The 26,994-nt window shown below is 54.3% G+C and overlaps 2 protein-coding genes across 6 annotated transcripts in view; one reads left to right on the top strand and one right to left on the bottom strand.

The window, feature by feature from the left end:
- Positions 1–26,994, top strand: part of LOC311632002 (inter-alpha-trypsin inhibitor heavy chain H3-like) — a 43,479-nt gene that overhangs the window by 6,077 nt on the left and 10,408 nt on the right. For 3 of the 4 annotated variants that reach the window (XR_014796684.1, XM_084902943.1, XM_084902944.1), the window contains exons 10-16: positions 469–594; positions 896–1,077; positions 2,229–2,414; positions 2,579–2,718; positions 3,368–3,522; positions 4,197–4,211; positions 4,993–5,016. Coding sequence is in view for 3 of the 4 variants with exons in the window: in XM_084902943.1 (XP_084759069.1) it covers positions 469–594; positions 896–1,077; positions 2,229–2,414; positions 2,579–2,718; positions 3,368–3,522; positions 4,197–4,211; positions 4,993–5,016 (828 nt within the window). In the remaining variant the exon portion in view is untranslated. Of the gene's footprint in view, positions 1–468; positions 595–895; positions 1,078–2,228; positions 2,415–2,578; positions 2,719–3,367; positions 3,523–4,196; positions 4,212–4,992; positions 5,017–5,258; positions 5,295–5,426; positions 5,541–6,017; positions 6,223–6,886; positions 7,057–7,240; positions 7,353–7,676; positions 8,098–26,994 lie in introns of those variants that run through there. The other variant, XM_084902942.1, reaches the window with a different exon arrangement.
- On the bottom strand, positions 11,984–26,232 carry LOC311632004 (inter-alpha-trypsin inhibitor heavy chain H4-like). Of its 2 annotated transcripts, XM_084902949.1 has the most exons (19): positions 26,073–26,231; positions 24,690–24,850; positions 23,972–24,076; positions 23,676–23,838; positions 23,430–23,540; positions 22,797–22,925; positions 21,971–22,087; positions 21,550–21,718; positions 21,340–21,465; positions 20,990–21,171; positions 20,728–20,913; positions 18,489–18,628; positions 18,075–18,229; positions 16,094–16,120; positions 15,886–16,005; positions 14,960–15,134; positions 12,838–12,992; positions 12,620–12,716; positions 11,984–12,213 (listed from the first exon to the last, which is right to left on the bottom strand). In XM_084902949.1, the coding sequence occupies exons 1-19, from the start codon at positions 26,160–26,162 to the stop codon at positions 12,144–12,146; spliced, it is 2,478 nt and encodes an 825-aa protein (XP_084759075.1). In that variant the 5' UTR covers positions 26,163–26,231; the 3' UTR covers positions 11,984–12,143. The 2 variants fall into 2 exon arrangements, 1 of the variants encoding a protein (XP_084759075.1); XR_014796685.1 differs by lacking the exon at positions 16,094–16,120 and having other exon boundaries at positions 15,886–16,045; positions 18,071–18,229; positions 26,073–26,232.

Here is a 26,994-nt window from a genome sequence, read left to right as displayed (position 1 = left end):
CTGTTGGGGGTAGAGGTGGGAGTAGAGTAGGGTCCTCACACTTGATCTCAGTGTCTAAGAAAACCCATCTGCCTGTTTCTATCCCTTGAAGCTGGTGAACACAACTCCCAGCAAGATAAGGCCACAGAGAACCTTCACTGTTGGTCGTTTCTTACGGAAAATCACAAGTGATGCATTTAGTGCTCCCCTCTCCTCCCAGTGAAAAGCCCAGTGTCCACCTGACTCTTCCCCAAATTGTTTCTACCATCACCATGTGCTTCTATCCCTACAGCAACCCTGAGAGGCAGGTTTTACCCCCATCTGAAAGGGTCATCCATTCATTCTTCACTCACGAAGCAGTATTTACTGAGTACTACCACGTACTGGCAGACAGAGTCCTTGGGCACAGGAGCAGGGCCAAAAGTTCCAACCCCTCCTCTGTGGTGGTCCTCCGGGGGGCCCATTCCCATGGAGCTCTCTGTGTGACAGGGACCAACATCAATGATGGGCTGATGAGAGCCATCACCATGCTGAACAAGGCCCGGGAGGAGCACACAGTGCCAGAGAGGAGCACTTCCACTGTCATCATGCTGACTGACGGGGAACCCAATGTTGGTGAGGCAGGCGGCCGTGGCTCTAAATCAGAATCACAGTACCTGGCTGCCACTCCTGGCTCTGTAGCCTGCTTGTTGCAAGACCTTGGGCACCTCTCCCCAGGGCTCCCGTGGACTGTGAGCCCCTAGGGGTCAGGGAGCTGCCTTCCCTGGTCAGGGCTGCCCACCCTCTGGCCTGACAAAGTTTCCTGGCCATGACACCACCCGCGCTGCACGGGTAGGAATCTGATCTCTTCAGACAGAGCGGGTCCAGACAGTTGTCCGGGTGGTGGCCAGAGTGTAAACACCCCTTTACCCTGCAGGTGAGAGCAGACCCGATAAAATACAGGAGAATGTGCTGAGTGCCATTCAAGGCAAGTTCCCCTTATACACCCTGGGCTTTGGCAGAGATGTGAATTATAACTTCCTGGAAAGCTTGGCCCTGGAGAATGATGGTTTTGCCCGGCGCATTTATGAGGATTCCGATGCCACCTTGCAGCTGCAGGTATGCCTTGTCTTGCACCCCTCCAGGAATGAGGGGCTCACGCCTTCCTCAGGGAGCTATGCCCTCAGGTATCATTTTAATAATTAGAAAGCACTTCCTCTTAAGTTGAAATCTACCTCTGGTTCTTACCCATCATTAATAGTTCTAGCGTGGTCCTTGGGCTGCAAAGAAGAGGTTCCTCCATAGGATTACCAGAGCAACTATAGGACATCGGGTAAATATGAATTTCTGGGAGAAAAAAAAATAGTACTTTTGTAGTGTAAGTGTGCCCTGAAGATTGCATTGGACACTGCATTAGTTTGGGGGCTGCCAGGACAATGTGCTACAAACAGAGAGGCTTACAGCAGGAACGTGCTGTCCCACAGTTCTGGAGGCTAGAAGTCCAAGATGAAGGTGTCGGCAGGGTTGGTTCCTTTGAGGGCCCCGAGTGGGGATCTGCCAGGCCTCCCTCCATGGCTTCTCCCTGTCTCTTCACATCCTCTCCCCTGTGTGTGTTTGTCCCCTTTTCAATAAGGACTCCAGTCACATTGGATTGGGGTCCATCCCAAAGTCCTCATTTTGAATTAGTTACCTCTGTAAAGACCCTGTCGCCAAACAAGGCCACTTCTTGAGGGACTGAGGGTAAGGAATTTAACTACATATTTTGGGTATTTTGGAGGTACACAATTCAGCCTACAACAGACATACTTATAACAAAAATTAATGTCTTGTTTATCTGACATTCCAATTTAACTGTATTTCATTCACTAAACCTGGCAATCCCCACTCTGCTGGTCCACCTCCTCAGTGGACCCCTGAGCCTCCATCCCACCTGCTCCCCTGACACCTTCTCTATCCAGCCTCACCTCCTGTCCTTCTCTCTTCCTTCCCTTCATGCCACCAAACATTTCTTGAGTGCTTCCTGAGTGCAAGAATGCTTGTATTTTTCTGGGTGCGAGGGGTGGGGTGGGCTGAGGAGTGGGAGGCAGAGGGGCTCCCACACACTGAAGGGCACAGCCAGGGCCACGTAGAAGTGGAGATCAGGCCAGGCTCTGCCCAGCCTATGGGACTCAACAGCCTTTGGAGGTGTGAGTGAGAACCCTCCCACACTCCTCACCGTTCCCGCATGCCCTGGTGGCCTGAGGTGACCAGGTCCCCTCTCTGGACTCCAGGGCTTCTATGAGGAGGTGGCCAACCCGCTGCTGACGGGAGTGGAGGTGGAGTACCCTGAGAACGCTATCCTGGACCTGACCCACAACACTTACCAGCACTTCTACGATGGCTCTGAGATCGTGGTGGCTGGGCGCCTGGTGGACCAGGACATGAACAACTTTAAGGCAGATGTGAAGGGCCACGGGGTAAGCTGGGCTGGGCCTGATATGGGCAGGGAATGGGGGAATCAAGCAATGATGGAGCCTGTGTCTATGGGCTGATGGTCTAGCAGTGGCCATCCCTGAACCGGGCCACCTGGCTTCAAACCTCCATTCCTTATGCCTCTCACCTTCTCCCACCCCTGCCCCAGGCGCTCACTGACCTGACCTTCACAGAGGAGGTGGACTTGAAGGAGATGGAGAAGGCCCTGCAGGAGCAGGACTACATTTTCGGGAGCTACATTGAGCGGCTCTGGGCCTACCTCACCATTGAGCAGCTGCTGGACAAACGGTGACCCAGAACCATCCCTCACAGAGCTGGGTCCCACACTGGGCCCTGGCACTGCCCCATCATCTCCCTGTGCCTGACCCTGGCTGGCACTGCTCTGCGGGTTCCCAAGAGGAACATGACTGGCGCACACCCCAGGAACTACACCTCACGCACACGCCCAGCTGCCCTGCCCACATTTCTACCCAGTCCATCAGAATGTTTTCCAAGGCAGAGCCCAGCCTGACATCTGGGGGCAGCGATGGAAGGGCCAAGGCCGGGGGCGAGCCCTCAGCGCCCAGAGGGCAGAGCCGGGGCCCATTGGAGAAGCATGTCATCTCCTTTAAGGAGGGACTGGCCTGGGAAGCCCCTGGTGCAGGGCCTGGCACTTGCTGAGCACTCCCCAGGAGTGACTGTTGTGGTGGCCATTGCAAGTCCCTTATATTTTATATCTGGGGAAACGGAGGCCCCCTCAGAGAGGAGGCACAGCCTGTCCATCTGTCCCAGCGAGCTGGTGAACCAGGTTTTTCTGAGTACTAACAGGCTCCGCCATGGGCAGAGGGGGTCCTGGGCAGCCGCTGGGGCTCCTGGCCTGGTAATGGGCGTCAGAGCAGGGAAGATGGGCAGGGAGCTGAGCTCTGAGCTGACCCTGTCTCCACGCCCCTCTCTACAGCAAGAACGCCCATGGAAGTGAGAAGGAGAACCTCACAGCCCAGGCCCTGGAACTGTCCCTCAAGTACCACTTTGTGACCCCACTGACCTCCATGGTGGTGACCAAGCCTGAGGACAGTGACAACCAGATGGATATTGCTGACAAGCCTGGGGAAGGTGGGCATGGGGAGTGAAGGCCAGAACTTGGAGGCCTTCCTCTAGGGCCGGGCCTTGGGTGTCCTGAGAGCAGTGGGCCAGGCTGGGGAGACCCAGCCACACTGAAGAGGAGCAGGCCCCGGGGCACTGAAGGAAAACTGGCCAAGTGCTGGGGATCGTGTTTGGAGGGGTGAAGCCATCAGCGGGGACCGTGGGGGGAGGGGGGGGGGTGATGACAAACCTCTGAGTCTCTAAAGGGATATGAAGTCAGGAGTGAGTCCCCTGCCCAGGGTCACTTCCGGGAGAGGGACTTAGGCTGCAACATGGAAGGTCTCATTAGACAGGAAGAAGCACTCCCAGCCTTAAAGCTAGGCCTTGAGCATGCGCCTGGGGATGGCGAGAGGAAGAGGCTCTGAGAGCTGGAGGCTAGGACCAGGCCGGCTCACCATACCCCAAGAGGGAAGCTCTGAGTATCCCCACAACTGGACACACAGGCTGAGGGTGTGGGCATTGGGGGACATGGGAGGGAAAGAGATAGTCCAGGCCAGGCCAAGAGCTCCTGGTTGCAGGAGCTCAGCTGGCTGCTGGGAGGCCCCCAGCATGGGGCAGCTTGGACAGGAAGCATATTGATCACATTGGCCCAGACCCCAGGAGTCTGTGGCTGCTAACGCATTTCTCCCATTCCCCCCTCACAGGTCCTCAGGAATCAGGTGAGCTTCAGCCAGCAGCTGTGGGGGGTGGGGGGGTTCCGGGAGGGAGATAGGAGAGAACCCAGGAGGCCTTTCCAAGCAGGCCTGGGCTCAGGTCCCAGCTCCGCTGCCCACTCATGAGCAACTTTGGGTCAAGGTCTGCCCTCTCTGAACACCAGGTCCTTGTTCTTTGACTGGAGGTGGCTTACAGCACCCAGTGTGTCTCTCATCATAAAATTGGAGCCTCACCCCTCACTAGCCTATCACCACCAGGCAGAGCTACCCCAGCCCCTGCCTGCCTCACCCCTATCAATACAGGTTGTTCTATCCAGCTTTCCCCGTAGAACAGCCCTGTCAAATGTACATCACTGGTGTGTATGTGCCTATGGGGTGTGTGTGTGTGCGTGTGTGTGTGTGTGTGTGTTACTATCAAGGACAGCTGTAAGCCTCATCCCACCCCAACAAGGGATGGGGCAGGAGTTGAAGAGTGGCAGACAGGATGTGCTGTGAGCTTTACTCAGGACAGAGAAGCTGACCTTCTGATGGCTTGCATTTTAGCCATATCAACGTGCCACGCCCTTGGCCTTAAAATCACACCCATATCGGTACCAGTCCTAGAAAATAGTTCCTGGGCATGCCCCCATTTCTATAGCATAAGCTAAGGCTCACATCCCTGCCCACTCACTGTCAGTGCTGGGGTTTCATTGTGCACAAATAGCCCCAAGACAGGCGAAAGGCACAGGTGTAGGAACAGGGCACCCCAGGCCTTCGTTTATGACTGTCCTTTGGCTTCTTTTTTCAGTGTCCCCCGCCACGGCTTACATGAGTGAGTATAGGCCTCGGCCACAGTCCCTGCCCCAGGACAGCCCTGTGCATGCCCCCTGGAGTCTTCCTAAATCTGCTCCCTGGGGAGGCAGATGGTTGGATCCTGAGGAGATGGGGGTGGGTGGGTGTTGAGAGCATTAGGAAGCAGGAAGGGGTGGGGTAGGAACCAAACTCTGGGTGGGGTTCTGGTGCCTTCTCAGGCCTGCTTGCTCAGTTAAGCCCTCTCTCCCTCTGTGTCCACAGCCAGCTACCAGCTTCCTTCTAATCCCTACTATTATGGTGAGTTCCCCGGCTCCTCTGGGACCAAGGCTCAGGGCCAGGGCTCAGTGCCTCCTGTCTGCCTAGGATTGCATCAGACAGAGGCCAGAGGGTGAGGCCCAGCACCCAGCCCTCTCTCTGATGTGCCCTCAGTGGATGGAGACCCCCACTTCATCATCCAAGTCCGAGGGAATAAGGATGCCATCTGCTTCAACATTGATGAAGAACCAGGCACAGTGCTGCGCCTCATTCAAGACCCCATTACAGGTCGGAGCTGAAGGGTGGGGCTGGGCTCAGTGGTCTTCCTGGGAAGGCCTGGAGTCCCCTGAGTGGGCATATGGACTAGGTTCTCACTCTGCCCACATTGCTCCAATCTCTCTATGTAGATTACACACTGAAAAGAGCTGTCCAGAACCACAGGCTAGCCAGGTTCCCCAGGGGCTAGTGTGTTGGGGAGAGGGTTAGAGTTAAGGACAGCCTGGCCCTGCTGGGGAATATTTCTTCTCTGAACAATAACAATTCCTCGGCTAGGCAAAGAGACAGGTCTACATTGTGGGCCCTCAGCCACCAGCAGGACCCAAGAGTGTGTAGGAACAGATGAGGTTAACTGTGAAGTTCTGGTCTCTTCGGGGGACCCCCACTCTGCTACCTTGCAGCAAGTGTGGCTGAGGCAGAAGGCATATCCTTAATGGCCAGCTGATTACAAGATCTCCCTGGTCTCTTTCTGCTCCTTGCCCCTGGAAGGCTTAACAGTAAATGGGCAGATCATTGGTGACAACGGAAACAGCTCAAACTCTAAGAAGAGAAAGACTTACCTTGGCAAAGTGGGCATTGTCAACGCTCCGATGGACTTCCGGATTGAGGTGACCACAGAGAAGATTACTCTGCAGAATGGGGCTGCACAGAGTACTTTCAGCTGGCTGGATGCGGTCACGGTCACCTCAGAAAGGTAAGGCCCCATACGAGGACCTGATGGAAGGAGGCTTGAAGGATTTGTAGAAATCTGAGGACAGAAGACCCATACGGGGTTACAGGGAAGACTGGTGGCCTCAGAGTTCAGCCCTGCCCTGGGGGAGGGTGACCATAGTAGAGCTGAGCCAATGCCTAGAGCACCTGTAAGAACAGAATTGGTAGCTGGACAATTCAGAGGGCTGACCTTGAGAGACCCAAGGATCAAGTAGATGTGGCAATATGGTAATAGCAAGAATCCCATCTGCATCTTCTCTGGCTGAATTTATTAGTTCCCAAACTGCTCAGCCTCTCCTATGTCATTAGATTACCCAGAGCCTGGTAGGCAGGCAGCAGTGTTACTCCCACAGAGGCTCAGAGCCGGTGTAGAACCTGCCCAGGAAGTTAGCGGCTGAGCTGGGACTGGATCCCAGACCTCCACATGCACAGGAAACCCCTTTCCTGCTTCTGGAGGAGCAAGGCTGCATTCAGTGGAGGCAGAGTCAGCATGCATGACATGTCTTTCCTCCAGCAGCCCTGAGCTAGTGCCTGGCGTCTGTGTGTTCTCAGATGCCATGCACAGAGCAGGCTCTGCCAGGATGTCCTTGATTCAGATGCTGGTGTCATGGCCTCTGTGCCCCTGCTGTCCTCATCTGTTCCGCTAGGTTCTCCTTGAAGATCAACAGGGAAGCTCTGGTGGTCTCCTTTGGAGAAGGGATTACTTTTAAGGTGGTTCTGCACCAGGTGTGGAAGAAACAGGCCGTCCACCTGAACTATCTGGGCTTCTACGTGCTGGACAGTGACAAGATGTCAACAAAATCACATGGGCTGCTGGGTACGGAATGTTGAAGCTTCAGGTTGTGCAGGGCAGAGGGAAAAACCATGAGCAAGGCTCTTCTAGTAACTCCATGCCCAGCACACAGTACCCCACTCATCCCTTGCCTTAACCCTGAAAGGCCAGTGGCCATGCTACCTGGGGCAATGGCAGAGGCTGACAGTGTAAATGTTTTTCTTCCCAGGACAATTCTTCCGCCCCCTTGCTTTTAAAGTGTCTGACTTCACCCCAGGCAATGACCACTCAAAGGTGCATGCCACCATGCTGGTGAAGAAACATCGGCTGGCAGTCACCAGGTGAGGGGCCCCATCTGACACCCTCACCCTGCCTACTACCAATCCAGGAGGAAAGAGCCTTCTCTGCCCACACACATTGGTCCAGCAGGCTTTGTCTTCTGTGGGGTGGGTGCTCGCATTTCCCTCTGGGGTCTTGACCCATTTGGCCCTTTCCCATCAGGGAAAGGCCACACTCAGCCCCTAGAAGTAGTAACTATGCATCCTCATTCTTAGCTAAAGAATTATGCAGTTGGCAACGTCACACCCTTTTCCTACCTTGGTCCAAGGAGCATAGCAGCCATCTTGTCTACCCTGTGTATCACAGCATCTCTCTCCTTTCTCCAGGGGCTACCAGAAAGACTACAGGAAGGATGTCCATAATGGCACACATGTGAGCTGCTGGTTCGTCCACAACAATGGCCAAGGGGTGATTGACGGGGTCCACAGCGACTACATTGTCCCTGACCTATTCTGAGTAGCTGGCCCAGCTCGCCTGGCATCTGGAGCAAAGCGCAGAGCCAGGCCTGAGGGAGGGCTGTGACAATAGAGGACACAGTGGAAACCAGACCGCTGCCAGCCTGTGCATGCCTCTCTCGGCCCCTACTCTGGGGAACACCAGCCAGGACCTGAGGCAGCTCAAAGGAAGGACTGGCTGCTAAGAAGGCAGCTTCCTGGGCCTCCCCAGCAATGCTGCTGAAGGACAGGGCTGGTTGGTGTCACACTTTGGCAAGTCAAATGTATGATGAAAATAAAAATAAAAAATGGACTCTGGAGGAAAGAGTCTCTGAGTAGTTGGGAAGGGCTGAGTGCATTTCAGAGGCTAAAAGGTTCATGAGGAACGTCTGGTCCTTGCTCAGAAGCTCCTGTTGGGTCCTTCAGGCCTGGAGGTCCTTCTGTGACTCAGAAGCAGAGTCCTCCAGGGCTGGCAAAGACTGAAGTGGATTGTAGATGCCATCTACCCACTGACCCGCCCACTGTCTGCCCATCCACCTATCTACCCATCCATCAATCCACCCATCCATCCATCCATCCATATATCCATCCATCCACCCACCCACCCACCCATCCATCAATCCAACCACCCACCCACGTGCACATTGTCTATACTTCCATCCATCCATCCATCCATCCATCCATCCATGCTTGGACCCACCCATTGTCCATCCATGCATCCATCCATCCACCCGTCCATCCATCCATGTACCACCCACCCATTTGTTCATCAGATGAAACCAGCATTCTGGGCTAGAATCTGGGGGCACACAGATTCCTGTTCCTATGTACACAGATACCTCAAATTTGCCTTCAGCTGGGCTGGGGATCCTTGGGATCCTCCAATCATACCCTACAAAGTCATGTGGGGGTCAGACAGTTCCTGGACCTAGGAGCTCTGAGAGCCTCTCCCACCTGAATAACTATAACTGCCCCTTCCTGGGTCTCCCTGCTTTCAGAGGAAGCTTTCCAGAGCAGAACCAATCATTGCTCCCTGCCTACACCCTGTCAATGACATCTCCCACCCATTGCTCTTGAGATAAAGACAAAAGTCCTTCCTATGGCTTCTCAAATTCATCAACTCCATGAACCAGGCATCTCCTGTTAACTTTCTGGATTCCAGACACATAGACTGCTTCCAGTTCTGCAAACACAAGTCCTCCTGCTCCAAATCCTTTGCCTGTGCTGCTCTCTCTGCCTTCAGGACTAAGAGCATGCTGGATTGAGAGTATCCCTTTGAAGGGAACAATGGGCAACTTTGCTTAATGGCACAGCAAGGAACACAACAAGGCCAGAGGAGGTTGGAGTCTGATTGGGAAGGATCATGAATGCCAGTGGGGGTGGGGATGGGATCTGGTCACGGGATACACAGAGGTTTTCATACTTCCCACTCCAGGGACTGTCTGGATTTCCTAGAGACCCCAGCCTGGGGTCCTGGAGAGGGTATTGGGGGGACAGTCCAGGAGGAAACATTTATCAACAGAAAAGTCCTCCTCCCCCCATGCATCTATGAATGGTAACTTGTGGAATGGCGCTGCTGCTACTCTAGGGAGAGGGCCACATGAGACACCACTCTAGAGTATACATGGCAGGTGTCCAGGCTGGGCTGGCAAAAAGGGCCCAGCCTGGGAAAGGACATCCTAAAGTAGGCAAGCCTTTCCATGTCCTGCCACTCCAGCTGGCAGCCTAGCCTGGCAGGTAGGCAGAAAGGCAGAGGAGGCCCTCAGCCCAAATGTGCCCCTTCCCCTCCTTCAACACAGTCAGGGAGGCCTCCTTACAGGCCAATTTCAGGCAGATTCTGTCCTCATCCCAGTCCCATGTCACTCTGGCTGTGCTTCTGATGGCTCCCTGGCTTTCAGGATGGAAATCATGCTCCACGGCAAGGTGCACCCAGCCAGTGCTGGCCTGGCCCTGCTTCTTCACCTTTCCACCATCCTCCTCACCCCATGCTTCCCTCCTCCTAACCTGAACTCAACCCATGATGTCCTGGCTCTCGGCCCAGTGTCCTTGTCCTGCTTTTCTACTGGGCTGAGTTCTCTTCATTCATCAAAACTCAGCCCCAATCACGCCACATTCCTGGAAGCTTCCCGGATCCTCCCCAGCTAGAACAAGAGGAGTCCCTCTGGGATCCTTGCAGCCCCTGGTCGTTCTTGGGTGACAGCTGTCACACAGACACTGTCTGTCATGGTGCCCACGGCACTCTGCCCAGGGCCTGGCCCAAGGAGGTGCTGGAAAGCACTCAGTGCACAAAACAATGAAGCGCATGGACCTACTTCCAATTGTTCACAGAAGACACCTGCCCTGCTGCTGGGCCAGAAAGTCACTCTGACTCCTCTGCTGTCGAACAACCCCCCAGCCCAGCCCAGCCCAGCCCAGCCCAGGCAGAGGTGTCCCAGAGGGTGAGTTTGGTATGCGCCCCGTATCTCATCTTGGTAGGTGTGTCAGAGCTGGCCTCACAGCAAGTCCAACAGTTGTACCAAGGCAGCTCTCTCGTCTCACAGCAACAGCCTGAGACCCCTGCCAGCCAACCAGGCAGAGGGAGAGACAGATGGAGTGTGGTTGTGTCTTTGGAAACCTGCTGCTGGCTCCCACCTATGGGCCTCTCTTCTGACCCCTCTAGAGAGACTCACTCAGTCAACACCCTATAGAGCTCAAGAGCTGGGAAAAGGCTTTTCCTGATGATCAGCTTTGCTTCCTCTTAACAAGCAAATGAGCTCCTTTTCTGCTTTCCTCTGGCTGTGGGGAAGCTCAGAGCAAAGTTTTGTGCTGCAGCTTCAACACTAGGGTGTCCCCAACTGAAACCCCATCACTACTCGGCTCTTGTCTTATTCCCATGGGCTTTGTTTAAAAAAAAAAGTGTGTGTGATTTAAAATCCTCACCAAGAATATGTTTTATCATTCATTTATTTATTTACGTATTTATTTATTTTTAGACAGAGAGGAAGAAAGAGAGAAAGAGAAACATCGATGTCGGAGAGAAACATCAGTGGGTTGCCTCCTGCAAGCTCTCCAACTGGAGATCAAAGCCACAATGCAGGTATGTGCTCTTGACTGGGGACTGAACCTGCAACCTTTGGTGTACAGGGTGATGCTCCAAACAACTGAGCTACCTGGGCTATAAATGATTTTAAATATATATATATATATATATATATATATATATATATATATATTCTATTGATTTTACACAGAGAGGAATTGAGAGGGACAGAGAGTTAGAAACGTCCATGAGAGAGAAACATCGACCAGCTGCCTCCCGCACACCCCCCACTGGGGATGTGCCCACAACCAAGATACATGCCCTTAACCGGAATCGAACCCGGGACCCTTCAGTTCCCAGGCCAATGCTCTATCCACTGAGCCAAACCAGTCCCGGCTGGGCTATAAATGATTTTTAAGTACACTCTGACTGTGCAGGAATTGGGGCATGGATAGGAGAGGATTTAGAGTTGGGCACCTGGTCACCTCCATGGGACAGACACGTCCCTCCTGGGATGAGGGCCTCATGTCTGTTTCCTGTATTCTAGTGCTAGCTTCTTTTCAGGTGGGAGCAAACATGTGAACATCAAATTGCATCATGCAAGCCCCATTGGAAAGCTTGCTGAGAACTACCCAGTTCACTTTTGTAAATAGAGATAGGAAGAGACAAATCTGGTTTTCATGGTCCTGGCTGGTTTGACTCAGTGGATAGAGCATCAACCCAAGGACTAAAGGTCCTGGCTTTGATTCCGGTCAAGGGTAAGTATCTTGATTGCAGGGTTGATCCCTGGCCTCAGTCAGGGCATGTGCAAGGCACAACCAATCAATGTGTCTCTCTCACACTGATGTTTCTCTCTGTGTCTCTCCCCTTCCCATCCACTCTCTCTAAAAATCAATGGAAACTTATCTTCGGGTGAGAATTAACAAATGAAATGACATGACATTTCATTTGTTTTCTGGTCCTGGAGTGGCATACTACATGGTGGTTCAATCTCTAAATCTTAGTTTCCACCTTATGAAATGAAGGGAGTGGACCAAAAGCTCCTCAGGGACCTATTGGCCACAGGCCTTTGTGGGCTGATCATGGGAAGATTCTAATGTCACATGATGCTAAGTGTTCAGGGGGAGGTTCTACAGCCCTGGTGTTTGGCTGGATGGAATCAGAGACGCCCACTCCCTGATTTACACTACCTTCCTTTATTTGTAATTAGTGGCACTCCCCTCCCCATCACGGCGAGACCCAACAGGCGGCTCTGGTCACAAGATGACAGCCATCTGCACACAGTAGGGTGGCAAGGGGGAAGGGGGCTGGATGGGTGGGTATAACTCCTGCCATCAGGACTATAGTTCGACACACCAGCAGGAAATCTCTGTTCCTGGGGTTCCCCCTTGGTAATCCACCTTGAGCTCTCTGGGATGGATAGAGAAGACAGACACATGGGTGGTTAGCAGGTGTGGTGGGAAGAGAGGGAGAGAGCTAGGGATGGGCAAGTGGAAGGTGGGGTTTCAGGGCCCCTTAGAATTCCCTGCAGCACAGGCCGACAAGGTCCTGTCACCCAAGGGCACCCAGTTTTCGAGGTTTCAGGGCTCTGCGACTTCAGGGAGTTTGCTTATGCCCCCAACTCACCCTTAGTGATCTCTGGCTGCGGTGTTTGCTGTGGGTCTGAGTTGACCATTTTTGTGGGTCACACACATCTAAAGCATCAACCTTTCACCTGACTATCTCTAGATCCCAGGTACGGACAGTGGAGTGGAGGTTCCCAGGGACCAGCTCTCAGCCTCCTAGTCCCAGCCCTGGCCTGTTTGCGTGGAGTCACCTGGTGGCACTGTAGTCAAACCCATGAGTCCTCAGTGTTCGCTTGCTGTCATCTGTGGCATCTGGCGGCCCCCAGAGCACGCCCTGGTAAAAGCGGCCTGAGAGACAAAGGGTGGTCAGTGAGGGATGAAGACACGGGGGCTGGGAGACACACGGCACTGCCTGTGCCCAGGCAGAGGTGGCTGAGGATGCCCTGCGCCGGGGTCATGGGCAGCATACCAAGGATCCCGTCGACGCGGCTGGAGAAGCGGTCAGTGTCCCGCAGAAGCAGCCGAAGCCCCTGCCCAGGGCCGTCCCAGGACAGCAGGCCGATGGTCACTTTGTCTGGGCTGCTGAGCAGCAGGAGCCCTGCCTTGTCCATGGTCATGGTGAGGCTGTGGGGAAACCCAGGTTCCTGAGAGCAAGGTAGGCATGCAGACACCCTCAGGGGACCCTGGCCGGTGGGGTGGGGTGGGGTGGGGTTGGTGGGGCAATCCCTGTTGTGGCCTTGGGTGGGAAGTCCATTACATATTCTGAGCCTCAGTTTTCTCCTCAGCAACTGGGACCAACGTTAATTTAATGATATCTGGTGATCCCACATTTCTACAACAAAATAACGGTTCCTTTCCCTCTCTTTTCTTAGATTTGGTTCTTCACAAATTCCTTTGATATGATTCCGGGGGTATCAGACATACTGTGCGAGAGCCACTTTCCCTTAATGATCAGTGTTTACTTGTATGTTTAGCATGTACAAGGGCAAGTCTCTTCTGATTCTATCCCCTTCTTCTTTACAGTGGTGCCTCACACAACGAACTTAATTCGTTCCAGGAGCAAGCTTGTTATGTGAAAAGTTCGTTATGTGAAACGCGTTTTCCCATAACGATACATGTTAAAAAAAATAATTCGTTCTGTAGCATAAAATATGCTAAGATGACATATTTTTATTTAGATACATCTAAAAACATAATTTTTTTAAAAAAAACACACATTTTTTTAATTTTAAGACAGACTAAGTAGAGTCTACCGAATCTTGCACATCTTCATCCATTTTCTGCTTTTTGGCCGATGGTTTCATGAAAAACCTGTTCAAAGTTCGCTGTGCGAGGTGTTCGTTATGCGAGGCACCACTGTACTTACAATAATCTCTGACAGGCTTACCCTTTTGGTTCTCTTAGCAATGTTAGGCTCCTTCGATCAAGTTGAATAAGACCCAGCTGGTACTCTGAGGTTACCTTAAAGGGACCTGCTCTAAGTTTCCACTGTCTAAGTTTCCCGGAGACTCACTACAAGGTGTGGTCTGATTTTCTGCCCTGAGATCTTCTGTAGCTCGTGAAAGTGTGTGGAGCCTGTCACTATGATTAAGAGGAGTTCTTTATTTCATCTTCTGCTGTGTATGTATTTGTCAGATAACAGGAAACTTTCTTTCATGAAATGGGGAGATCTTCAGGTGAGCACTCAGGTTGGCCAGGTGCTCACACACTTGTCAGGTGGAAACCAGTCTCTTTGTACTCAGCACAGGCTGGGACCAGGAGGGCAGTGGTCCCACAGGGCTGAGCATCGGCCTCACTCCAGTCCCCTCGTGACTTCTGCACCCAGAGAGCTGCCTCTGAAAGGCTCGATGGTCAAGCAGCCCCGCCCAGGAAGGTCGCCATGCCCCTCCATGACTTGCCAAAGGTTGGGTGGACAGTCTCTCCTCCTCAGAGAGTCAGGAGGATGCTAAGAGACTTTCCTAACCTCCCCCTGGAGCAGTGCCTTCCAACTCCTCACTGTTGTCATCATTCCCTCACCACGGAGACAGCTGCCCTGCGGCATGCCCCGAGGGCACCACCCCTTGTAATGAGCAAAGTGCTCCCTGTCATCTTCCCTCATTGCGTCTCTGCTTAGCCTCTAACTCAGGCTTGGGGTGATTCTCATCAGGTATGAGTGAGGAAACTGAGGCTAAGAGGGTCTAAGCAGCCTGCCCAGGATCACACATGATTAGCAGCAGTGTGGCTCCAACCCACATTGTTCCCTGCGCAGGAGAGTGCCCTGGGTTAGGTGTGAACATTCTCATGGAGAAGCCCACAACTGGTCCCCCTCGATGTGCCAGGCCACCCAGACCTGCATGTGTGGTGGCCAATGAAAGGTCTGTGGGGTGGATGTTTGAGTGTAAGGGTCAGTGCTCAGGGGCATGACCGTGGGTGCCCCCCACCCCCCGAGAAAAAGAGGTATAGTTCTGCCCAACAGGTGGAGGCAGCCAATGGCAGAGAACTCAGGCCCTGCCCAAGCACTTCATCCCCAAGCCTGTGGCCTCAGGCCACCGGTCAGCACTGTCACTAACGTAGCCTGAGACATCACCGCTGGTACCCAGGCTGTGGCTTACCCAGGCATCACCACAAACAGCGTTTCCTTCCATTTGTACTCAGAGCTTCTTCGGCCCCTAGTCACGACCACATGCTCAGGGGACACGCGGACCTGCAGCTGGGGATTCTTGAAAGTCACCTTGATCCAGGAGAACTGGGCCTTCTGCATCTTATACTCCCCAGTCACTTCGAGACCTGAGAGAGCCCAGAGTAGAGGTCAGAGGCATGGCCTGGCTGGGCAGTGGCCTGCACAGGAGGCACTCTCTGATTATGTCCCCCAGGACTGTCCTTCACCAGCCCCCTCCTCACTGCCCTGCCCCCAGCATTCCCTCACACTGGAGTCTGGTTTCCACAATCTTTTCTCTCATCCCTTGGTTGCATTTGACTTGGGAAGGACCACAAATCCTCAGTGATGGACAGGTTCAGATGAGCCCTCTGAGAAGGGAGATCGTGTCTGAATCCAGGAACCGTTAGAAAACACTGTAGAGTGCCTGGCCCTGAGCTAGGTGCCATGTCCGAGACGGAGTTGGAAAATCAGTGGTCCTTGCCCTCAAGGAGCAAAGAGACTTTAGGCCTGAGTGTGGAGGTGGGAGACTGTGTGAGCATCCCTGAGTGCTGTATGTCCCCATGTCTGACGTGACACATCAGCTCAACCAGTATGACCGTTCTTTCTGGTCAGCATCGCCCTCTTCTTGCCATTCCACTCCTCCATACTCTCTAAGGTCCCACTACTATCTTTCAGGGCTCTGGGCTTCTGCCAACCTCTGCCTCTCCCTAGAAAATCCCCGCTTGTCTGCCAAGACGCAGTCACTGCTGTGTGACCCCATGCATCCTCATATGCCCCTCCCTCAGCCTGGCCTCCCCTTCTGGGCTTTTGCCTCTAGGTTGCTTTTGGCACTGCCTGCCTGCAGAGGGTTTCTCTGGAAGGTGACTGTTCAGGCCTCACCTTGGTCAGGGTCTGAGAGCAGGCGTAATGATGGCCCCGGGGTGCGCTTGATGTCCACGCAGACCTGGTCCACGCTCTGCCCCGGCAGAGGCAGGATGACGGTGGGAGCCTGGATGGGGGCTGGGGCAGCAGATGTGGTTGCTGGGGCAGGTAGAACAATCTGGAGGTCAGAGCTGGGAAGGGGGGCAGAGGAGGGCAGGCAACTTACCTGGTGGTGGGGCTGTAGGACTTGTTTCTGAAAGAAAAAGTCTTTGTTTAGGCATGCCCTTTCTCAGAGTTGGGGGCAGGGCCAAAGGAAGGATGGGATAGTGTATGGGTGTGGCCAGGGTTCCTTCTCCACTTCAACATTGAGAAACCATGTAACAGGTTTCAAGAGATCCCCAGGGTTCTCCCTACCCAGGGACTCCCTGCTCTAGGGCCATAGTCAAATTCAGGGGATCTGCTCTGGGGGCCTATCTTTCATTGTGTCATGCAGATCATCATCCACTATAATAGGACCATCAGTGGAGATAGATGCCAGTATAGGAATGGCCAGAAACGGAACGGGAGAAGGCAGTCAGGATTCAGAGAAATCACCTTCCACTCCTCCAGCCATCACTGCCACCTGCCTCCCTGGTAAGCTCCAGCCTGGGACCCCTGCCCACATAAACCGAACCCAGGAGAGCACACTTTAGGAAAACACTGAGGAGACAGGGTCCAGCTGGAATTGTGGCTGGGTCTCAATCCAGCCTGGAGATCAGAAACAGATCATCGGGCCACTCATGGCTTTGGGAATGGTGGGAGCCTTCCCTTTCTAGAAGGTTCCACGCTGAGCCAGCCTCCAGAGTGTAATGGGTCTGGTTCAGTGAAATACATGGCACACTACTTCATGTTAAGCCCCACAGCAACTGTCCCTGGCCTGTGCCCAACCTGTGCAGGTCCTTGCTCTCATCCAACTCTACAGGCAGGCTTACCTATCCCCTTAAGGAAATGAGTCAGAAAGTGGATTACCTATCCCCCGTATTAAGTTCTTGAACCGATGAATATGATAGACTGGAAAATGATCAGTAGAAGTAAAACGAATTCCAGGTGGTCCCGCTCTCTCGCCGGGAGAATCATAAACTTGAGCGTGCATGGAAACTCCTGCTTTAGAAACATTGACATCTGCAGTCTTTGCTCAAGCAAAGTCATGGGTCCCCACCGCCAGGGCTCTGGGACCCACCCCGGGAGATGGATGTAGAGAGGACAGATGGCTCCTTTCCCCACATCCACTACTCTGAGAGCCTCTCCCCATACAGCCCGGAGAAACTCAAAGCTGGGAAAAGGAACCCTTCTTGAACTCCTCCCCGCTGGGATATCGGTCACTTCAAACTACCTTGTCCCCTGAGGTTTCTTCTGTTGCTAACAAAACGTCCGCATGGCTGCCTCCTAATCACACACACTGAACTGAGACTCAGCCCAGCCACCAGCCAGGTGAGCCAAGCAAGCCACTCACCCAGACTCAGGGCAGAGCCCAGCCTGTGGCCAGGGTCCAGGTTCTGTCAATCTCCCCTCCCACTACCTCCCCTGCTAAGATACCTGGTAATTTGGGACCCATGTGTCCCATGGCTCGATGTCTGAAGACAGTGCGACCTGGAAATCAGAGAGACCTGGGTGTGCATCCGGCTGGATGGGGACTGTGCCCCTAGTGCCCAGGACAGCCAATGTCTGAGCGAACAGGTGTCTAAAGCACCCATGTGCTTGGGCAGACAAAGCCCCCTCCTGGCAGCAGGCTGGGCTGGAGAGGCCCTGGCCAGCAACTTCGTGAGACTGGGGTCCGAGGTCCTGATATAGCCACCCATCACCAATGCCAGCCTTTGAAGGTATTAGGCCCTTACCTGATGGAACCTTTTCTGGATAAAACAAAAAGAAAAGAGAGAGAAAGTGAGTGAGAGAGGGAGAGAGATACCATCTGAGTACTTTTCATACATTTGAAGTGCTTATTTAAACGTTGCTTCCCAACCCCAATACTACACAGCTGCAGTGCATTTGGGAGGGTCAGGAGACCTGGCCTCAGTTTCCTCAACAATGAAATGGGATGCATTTCCTGGGGTCCTGGGGGTGTGAGTGGCAGGGTTAGGGTCTTGGTCAGGATGTGGGGGAGGGGCTGGGGAGAAGACTGGGTCCAAACTCTGCTGCCACAGAGGCTAGGAGCCCACTCTCACACCCACCACTTTCCACGGGCTTCTCAGCAACTTGAGACTGTTCTTGGCCTTCTGGTTTGGTGACCACCATGGACGTGAGGGGGGTGACAAAGCTATAGTTGAGCGACAAGCCCAGAGCTTGCTTCTCCAGGACCTTCTTATCAGCATCGGATGCGGAAACCCTGCAGGAAGAGAGAATCAGAGGCCCAGCAGGTCCCTGGATGCCTAGCTCCATTCTCCCTCCTTTTCAGATCCTTGGGGATGGGGGGTGGGATCCCTACTGGGAGAGTCTGGAGCTCAGACACCACACCATGAACCCCCTCTCTGCATACGTAGGAGATGCCCAGGCCACCTGTGCTGTCCCACCCATGAGGATCTTGGGAAGACAATGAGGCCATGTGTGTCCGCCCCGGAAGGCCCCTGGCGGTAGAGGCCACCCACATTCGCTCCAGCAGTTGATGGATGGTCAGGTACGCCCAGAGTCTCTCCATGAAGCCGTGGAAGATGTACTTGGGCCTTCGGAACTCCTCCTCCTGTTCTGCCACCTGGGACTCCACTTGGAAGGTGATGTTCTCCGTGGGCTGGAAAGAGGGGCCAAGCCAGGGGGCAGCAGTGAGGGCCTGAAGCCTGCACCTGGCCTGGTACATCTCAGCTTTCCATGAGAAACCTAGTTGGGACTGGGCAGGTTTCACGAATAGGCTGTCACAACTGCATTCCCTTTGAATATGTGGGGAACAGGGAGGGAGTTTAGGGCTTTAAGGGGCTCAGCCACAGAGCCTCCAAGGATGAGAAGGACGTGGATAGAGGGATAGAAACTATCACAGGTGCAAAGCCAGGAATCCAGATCACATGCAGCTTTTGGGAACAAGGAAAATGAGGATGGGATCTGGGCCCCAGGCCAGTGCAGAAGCAGAAGCAAATGCAGTTTAAAGCAGAAAGGGTCCCAAGAGGGCTCACCCCAAAGATGGAGACTCTGGGGACAGAGAGTCAAGTGCCTTCCCCAGCAGTCATGGCAGAGTTTGAAAGAAAAGTAAGGCTTTGATAGGGTTTGGACCCCATGTACTCCATTAAGCTGCCCCTTGACCAAGCTGGTGTCCTTTGCTGAGACCAGGCACTGCTTCCAAAGATGTGCCCAAGTTTCAGGTGGACTGCTGCTTCCTTTCTCGGGGTGGGGCCTTCTGGTCTCAGGCTGACCTGGACAGCAGCCTGGGACGTGGGGCCTGCGGGCAGAGGAACTCCAGCCTTTCCTGTCACAATTCCCCGGAGGCCAAAATCCTTCGCAATGTGGATCAGACCCCAACCCCGCTGCTGGAGATGCTCTCCTCTGTCTCTCACCAGAGCCGGGACTCCCACACCTTTGTCACCTGCAGGCCACCTGCACAAATGCCCTATCCACCTGCACAGCTATCTATTTGATGCTTTTCCTTAAGTGAACTTTAAATAGACTAACACTCTCCACTTGGCCTCGTCCCAAGCAATACGACCAGGGAAGTTGTACATCTGAGGTTGGAGGTGCATTTCTCAGGAGATACATTAGGATAAATAGGTAATTATTCAAACAAAGGCATGTGTGACACCCCCTCCCCCCCAACCCCCCTAGTCACTCTGGGTTCTTCACTTTGGGAACTCCCAGCCTCCAGGACAACACCAGCAGCTAACATGTGTGGAATGTTTCCCTGGGCCACATGTTAATCCCATGGCAGTCTCACAGGTGGTAAGATGACCGATTCTCCTTTTCACACGGTAGGAAACGGAGGCATGGGGAGATCATGTGGAATCCCCAGGCCTCACCCCTCGGATGTGGCAAAGAGGGGTGGATGCCAGGCTTCTGGTCAGCTGAATGCACTGCTCATTGTGACACGTGCTACTTCTCTGAGACTCAGTCCTGGTCGCAGCGTGCCCGCCTGCCATGCATGCCTGAAACATTCCTCCATCACTTCACCATCTGGTTCTTCTGCCTCCTACTCATCCCACAGTGGCAGCTGAGTCCTGTCCAGGAAGCTCTCCCGGACCTCCAGGTCAGGTTGGGGCTCCAGTGCTGCTCCCCAAGTCCCTGGGTTCATCCTCTCAGGGTCACCCCAGCCTCTGTGTCTTTCCTTCTTTGTGTGATGATTTACCCAATGCCTCTCCCATGAGGGCAGTATCCCTAGGGCCCAGGTATGTCCTGGGTCACAGCAGGTGCTCAGACTCTCTTTGTGGAATGAGGGGTCCCCTGTGGCACAGAGGTAGGGGCAACTGGGAAAGGAGAGGGCACCATGTGATGAGCTGGGGTGAGTCTTGCTTGGGCTGCAATGGGCCCCAGGGCACGTTAGACCCCAGTCTGCTCATCTGTGAAGTGGAAGGGATGCTAAAAGCAATCTCAGAGGGCTGGTGGAGGACAGAGGGGATGTCAAACCCGGTGCCCAAGGGCACAGCAGTAGCAACATAGACTGACTACGGAGTGCCTGCCATGTGCAGGCAAGCTCAGGTGCTCTCAGGAGAATCAGGACATTATCTCATTGGACCTCACCCCACACACACCAGCTATGCAGTGGGGACTGAGGTCATCCACGGTAACAGGGGCACTTTGGAACTTGCCCAAGGAAGTCGGCTGGAGTCTGACAGAACTGGAGTTTGAACCTAGCCCCTCTGAATGCTTGCTGCAGCCACCCTTCCACACCAGGAAGCCGTCCACACTCACCAGCTTCCCGCTGACTTGGGCTGAGAGCACCTCAGGGCTCTGGGCCTGGAGCTTCCCGGCCACGACCATCTCGGAGCCCTTGAAGAACAGCCGGAAGTTGTCCTGCGTGACCTCCTCCACGGCATTGTTTGGGTACACGAAGGTCACTGCGGTCAGCAGGGGATTGGCCACCTCCTGGTAGAAGTCCTGCAGAGTGGGGGGTGTCACCAGGGCCGGGCAGGGTCATCCCAGACTCACCCAGCCCTCAGGGGGAGGCTGGCACCTGCAGCTGCAGGGCGGAGTCCGAGTCCTCGTAGATGCGCCGAGCCAGGCCGCCGTTGTCCAGCGCCAGCTTCTCCAGGAAGGCGTAGCTGACGTCGAAGCCAAAGCCCAGGCAGAAGAGGCTGTACTGACCTCCTATGGCCTCCTGCACATTCTTCTGGATCTTGCTGGGGTTGGTCTCGCCTGGACCCAGCGTTTTGGGGCAGGGGTGAGAAAACAGGGATTTGCTCAGGGGATATTTGGAATCTCAGAGCCAGAGAGGCCTCAGGGACCCCTCATTTCCCTTGATCCACTTGTAGCCCCAGTGATGCCCCCTGGGCAGTGTGCCCTGGAGTTGCGCTGTGTCCTCACCCACAGTGGGGTCGCCATCAGTGAGGAGGAGGAGAAGGGACACGCTCCCTGAGGGCAGCTGCTCCTCCCGGGTGGCTGTCTCCAGCAGCTGCACGGCCATCAGCATCGCATCGTTGATATTGGTTCCTGAGGGACACACACTCTCAGGATGCCTCGCAGGTGGGGTTCGTGCCCAAGGTCCCCATCCTGCAGGGCTGCTCTGGTGCTCACCTCCATGGGCCTTGAGGGTGTTAGCATATTTCGTGGCCTCCTCCACATTCTGGGTCGAAGCTGGCACCAGAGATGGCTTCCACTGGGTTGCCTCCCTGCTGAAGGTAATGAGGTTGAAGTGGTCTTCGGGCCTGAGGTCCTCTAGGATCTTGATGAGGGCTTCCTGAGTCTGGTCAGGGGAAGGGGAAACAAGGTCAGGGGGTCCTCCTTAGGGTTCATGTGCCCTTGGGCGGCACCCCCAGGCCCACACCTGCAGTGGGAACATGGTGAAGGCTCCAGTGTCAGGAGCAGCTCTGACCTTGGTCTCTGGAAGCCTCCTACCCGGGCAGATGGAGGGGGGAGGGTCTGCCTGCTAGACCAGAGCTAACGGTGTGAGGCAGCTGAGAGTTTTCAGGGCCCTGCCCTGGCCTATGGTACCCACCTGCCGGATTTTCTTGCCCATCATGGAGCCACTGGTGTCAATGACGAAGATCACATTCTTGGGTATCATGGACAGACTCTCTGGGGCAAAGTAGTGCACAAAGTAGCCATTCTCGATCTATGACCAGAGTGAGACACACCCCAGCTGATGAGAGCTGCAGTCCTGCCCTGCCCTGTCCCACCCCTCCTCCTCACCCCAAATCCCCGAGCCCCATCTTCTTTTCATATAAGCTCCTCAGTCACAGTCCTACTACTAACCTCCTCTAGTCCATAACATTTTTTTTTTCCTTTAAAACTTTATAGGTGAAAGTATTACAGATGTCCCAGTTTTTCCCCATTGGCATCTTCTAGTCTGCCATCCCTCTCCAGTTCTTCACCACCCTATTGTCTGTGTCCACGGCTTATGCACATATGCATACAAGTCCTTTGGTTGGTTGGTCTCTTTCACTCACCCCCTACTCCCCACATTTCTCACCATCTCTTAGGACTCAGTGGAGCTATTCTTTTGCTGAAAACTTCCCTGCTATGCACGATTCACTAGAAATCTACACTACTTTGCCCCCTATTTGTTTGAATAGCTGAGGCAGTTAGAGATAATAAACCTTCTTTAGCAGATGAAACTTTTCTGCTTCTGAAAGGAAATTCTTTCAGGAACAGCAGAACTAAACTGTGTGTTTTCTGTCTGTTGCCCTTGGTGCACACTGACCAGCAGGAGCCGTTTGTGGGTTTTTTTGGGTTTTTTTTGCTTTTCTTTTCCAACAGCCAGGCTCAGGCTCCAGAGGTTGGAGGATTTCCTGGTTATTCTGCTCTCCCTGGAGCCCACGCACCTGAAGGGAGCCTCCAGAAAGGGTCCTGTTCACATCATAGCGGACGATGAAGTCGCCATCCACCACTGTGTCCTCTTGCTCTGCAGACTTCTGTTGCTGGGACAGCGTCGGCTTGAATCGGATGTGCGCCTGGAGGAACGACCGACTGGGCTGATGTTGGGGAGCAGTGAGGTCATACTCACACTCCTCACCCCATCTGAGAATCACCCAGGATGAGAATTCCACCTTATGTCAAATGCCAGGGATCTTTCTCTCAGGCTGGGCTGTCAGGTGGGCGGCCTCAGTACAGAGGATGGGTGTGAGCGAGAAGCCTCTGCTCCGGAGCCATGCCAGCAGAGCCTGGGCTCAGGATGTGTGTGATCCAGCCTCCAACCTTCCCCCTGGTCCTGGGACCCTCAGGTCAGTGTCCTCTCCCAGGAGCCCCCAAACTCAGGTGCAAACCAGCGCCCCCCCTTCTCTCTGGGCCTTGCCCTCCTCATCTGCCACATGTCAGTGCGGACACAGACACCTCAAAAGCTCGCCAGCTGAGAAATACTGCCCAATTGTCCCGCTCTCTGGAGATCCAGCTCATTGGGCTGGCCTGAAGACAGGCCCCTCGGTACCCACACTTCCCACCCACTGTGGCAGGCCCACCTTGGTCTGGTTCTGTGAGACGGTAAGGGCGTCTGCAAGCTCATTGGTCATGAAGGTGCTCTCTGTCTCCAGAAAGCTGATGCCCTGAGGCTCGAAGATGTGAATGTCCATCTGGAAGAAGAAATGGGTCACGGGGTTAGGCAGGAGCCAGGCCTGGCCCTCTCAGGAGGCAGAGGGGGCCTGAGGGCCACCCTGGGCAGCACAGGGTCCCCTAGGAGGCTCCTGGGAGGAGGCAGCTCTGGGTACCTGCAGGTGCTTGACCAGCTGCCGGGGCTGGACTTTCAGCAGCAGCTCATACACTCCCAGACGCCGCTTGAGCAACTCCTCGTACACCAGCTCAAAGGTGACCTTGGCAGTGGGAGCCACGCTGACCGATACCTGGAACTGCTCCATCTTTCTCCCAGTGGCCCTGGGGGAGGAGGGCATCAGGCCTGCCCCTCCAGACCAGGGAGGGTATGGACACTGGAGGCAGAAGCAGAACTAAAGGCAGGGACAACTTCTGCCCCACCCTACTGGGGTCTCCCACACCCCCTTGGGCTCACTTGACGAGGCCAGCGCTCTCCCCCCTGGCCACGGCCGCACTGTACTGCTCCTGGGCTGCATCCTTCTCCTTGATGTTCCCTGGGTAGGTCACACCGTCGATGATCCTGGGGCGGGAGAGTGGGTGCTGTTCATAGTCTGGTGGAACTCTCTCCAATCACCTCCTCCTCCAGGGAGCCTGTCTGTGACTTGATGTGCCTCCTGGTAGAGTGACTCCAACCTTTACCAGATCTCACCCATTTATTATGCGCCTACTGTGTACAAGACTGTGCAGGAGCCTGGGTAAGGGCGGGCAGCCTCTGCAAGGTGTGCCAGGCCTCCATCTACCCTGAGGCACGCACAATGTAAGTGAACATTCGTTTTACTGAACGGAAGGAGAGGAGGGTTCCAGAGGAGGCAGGGCTGCGCTAAGTCCTGGTCTCTCTTTTCCCTTCTGCTCTGGCCCCACATTCCAACTGCCCCTGCTCCTCACAGACTGTCCCAGAGGAACCTGCCCACCACCAGCAAGTGCTTTCTGAGCTGTGTGTGCACCAGCCCTGGGGCCAGCTCTGTGGGGCAGGCTGAGGAGGAGGGAGATGCCGGGCTCCCCGGCCAGTGGGAGACAAAGGGCTAAAAGGGTTGAATCATCTTCCCACCAGCACAGGGCAGGGAGGAACGCAGAGGTGGGGATTGCAGTGCTGGATGGGGAGGGGACGCAGAGGCTGGTGGGAATGCACCTACATGGAGAAGTTGGTGATGAAGGCTTTCTTGGGCAGCTCTATCTGGAAGGTGGCCTCCTGCATGGAATCCGCTTTGTTGACCACCCTGCTGGTGATGACCGTGTGGGCAAACCGGGAGGAGACCTTGGAGTCCACAGTGAGGCTGTAGATGTCGATGGCATTCTGGAGCAGTGAAGGAGGAGGGGGGAACTATCTCAATGCCAGCCATGCCTGTAGCAATGCTCTTCCAGAGCCTGGCATTGACCTAGGTCCCAAACCAAGCCTGGCCCAACCCCCACTGACTATGGATGGCTCAGGCAAAACCCTGTGAGGCATTTCACATGTGGATCTTTCTCTCAAATAAGAGGTAGCTCTGTGCTCCATTCCCCAACCTACATTGACAGGGGTAGGGACCAGTCTGTCAACACACAGAGGGTGGAAGGTGGAGCATGAGCCCCAGTGTGTCTGGGAGTGGACTTTCACCTTTCCTGACCCTTGTTGTGATCAGGAAGCTCACGGGCTTAGCTCTGAACAGTGTAAGGGCACCAAACAAGTCCTGTTATTTCTGGCGACCAGACTGGAGGAACACAGCTCCTGCCAGTCTCCACAGGGGCCTCCAGGAGCTGGGAGAATCTGGAGGAACCAATGTCCAGTCTCTAAGAGCTGGGAATGTTCTTTGCCCCCTTTCCCTGCACCCATCCTCCATCCCCAGTTGCCTGCCCTGCAGCATAGGCTCTGACCCTGTGAGACGGTGTCCCTACAGGTCACTGACCCAGGCACTTGCTCTTTGACCCAGGTCTAAGGTTCACATATGCTCACATAAGAAGCCTTACACATCTCCTGCCAATCTGCATATGACACACTATGCAGGTTCCATTCACCTGCACACACAACCTAGCAGAGGTGGATATCTGGCTGATTAGCTTGTTACACACATAAGTGTCTGCTCTGTGCCAGGCACTGTACTAAGCACTTCATAGTGTTACAAGTTCCATCTCCACAACAAACCTCCAAAAGGGGTCCATTATTATCTTGCTTCACTGATGAAGAAAGGGAGACAGGAAGCATCATTACCTTGAGGCCATTCAGCCAGGGAGTGGGCGAGCTGTGCTCAACATCCCCACTCCTACCTCCCCCCACTGCCGGACTCCAGGTGCAACTTGCTAACCTGCAGTTCCCTACCTGGAACCTGGGAGTAGGATCACCCCTTCTAGCGAGCAGGCAGAGGAGAGGGAGTGTCTATAAAGCCCTGGGGACATGCCTGGTGGAGGATCAGCACCATATTTTTGCATACACACAGATCTGTGCTCATTCGCACACTCACCCTCACACAGGCTCTCACTCATTCACCAGCTCATACCACTCACACTCTGGTGCGCACACAGGTGACCGAGGCACCCGCTACCTTTTGGGCATGGGTGGTCTGGAGGACAGTCAGCAGCGGCAACAGGACCAGCAGGATGGCACTTTCGCGGGCAGAGGCTGGGGGCTTCATTTGGCTCCAGTGCCTGGCAGGCTGCTTCTGAACCTGAGAGAAAGAGAGGAATGAATTAGTAACCTGCTTGCTGCTCCGCCCCTCCGGGGGCAGGTTCCGGGAAATTGGGATCTACAAGCCAAAACCTGCAGTGGACTCAGATAAGCAGGCCAACTGCAAATGTCCTGTGGACCTTGGCTGGGGGTAGGCACAGGTACAATAAGTCCTAGTGTCATCAGGATAGATTCTTGGAAAAGGAACTTTAAGTGAAATGGCGTATACCTGAGAAATGAGCTCAGTTCCAGTTTAGGGTGTTGATGCCCAAAGCCTCTCCCAGCAGCTCAGAGTGTAAAAGATGAGACCCCAACCTGGATGGGACACCGTCCATTGAAGGTCAACCTTCCATACACCCACATTAGACTGGAAAGATGGAGACACACAGGCTTATCTCACATGCACATCTTTGGGATGTGGGAGGAAACCATGCAGAAAACCCACAAAGACATGGGGAGGACATGTAAACTCCACAGTGGCCCCCTCTAGGAATCGAGTTTTTCTTCATCAACATTATAAACCAAACAGGTTGAATAAAAGAACCTTATTCGAGGACCTGCTACACTAGGAAAGGCAGACTCAGGTCGGAGCTAGGTATGGGCATACCTTCTGAAAGGTCTAGAACCTTCCCAGGTCACTATTTCCCTTTATACCAGTTGGTTCACCAACAAGCACCCTGGGGTATGGGGACACAACTGGGAGCCAGCCCACTCTCCATAAGCCCAGCCTGGAGGAGAAGGAGGCATGGCTGGGAAGAGGAGGGCGGGAGGAAGGAGCCTGTAGGCCAGGTTGGTGTGAC

This window comes from Pipistrellus hanaki, assembly GCF_964339955.1.
Source record: "Pipistrellus hanaki genome assembly, chromosome: 13".
NCBI classification, from domain to species: Eukaryota; Metazoa; Chordata; class Mammalia; order Chiroptera; family Vespertilionidae; genus Pipistrellus; species Pipistrellus hanaki.
This window is presented reverse-complemented; position numbering and strand designations above follow the sequence as displayed.

Bases quoted from the DNA above. Each gene is read 5' to 3' on its own strand.
- LOC311632004 (XM_084902949.1), bottom strand. From the start codon at position 26,162: ATGAAGCCCCCAGCCTCTGCCCGCGAAAGTGCCATCCTGCTGGTCCTG. The intron at 24,077-24,689 runs GTAGGTGCATTC...CTCCCGCCCCAG, and splicing joins TTCATCACCAACTTCTCCAT to GATCATCGACGGTGTGACCT. The intron at 18,230-18,488 runs GTGGGTGGCCTC...CTCTTCCTGCAG, and splicing joins CATCAACTGCTGGAGCGAAT to GGTTTCCGCATCCGATGCTG.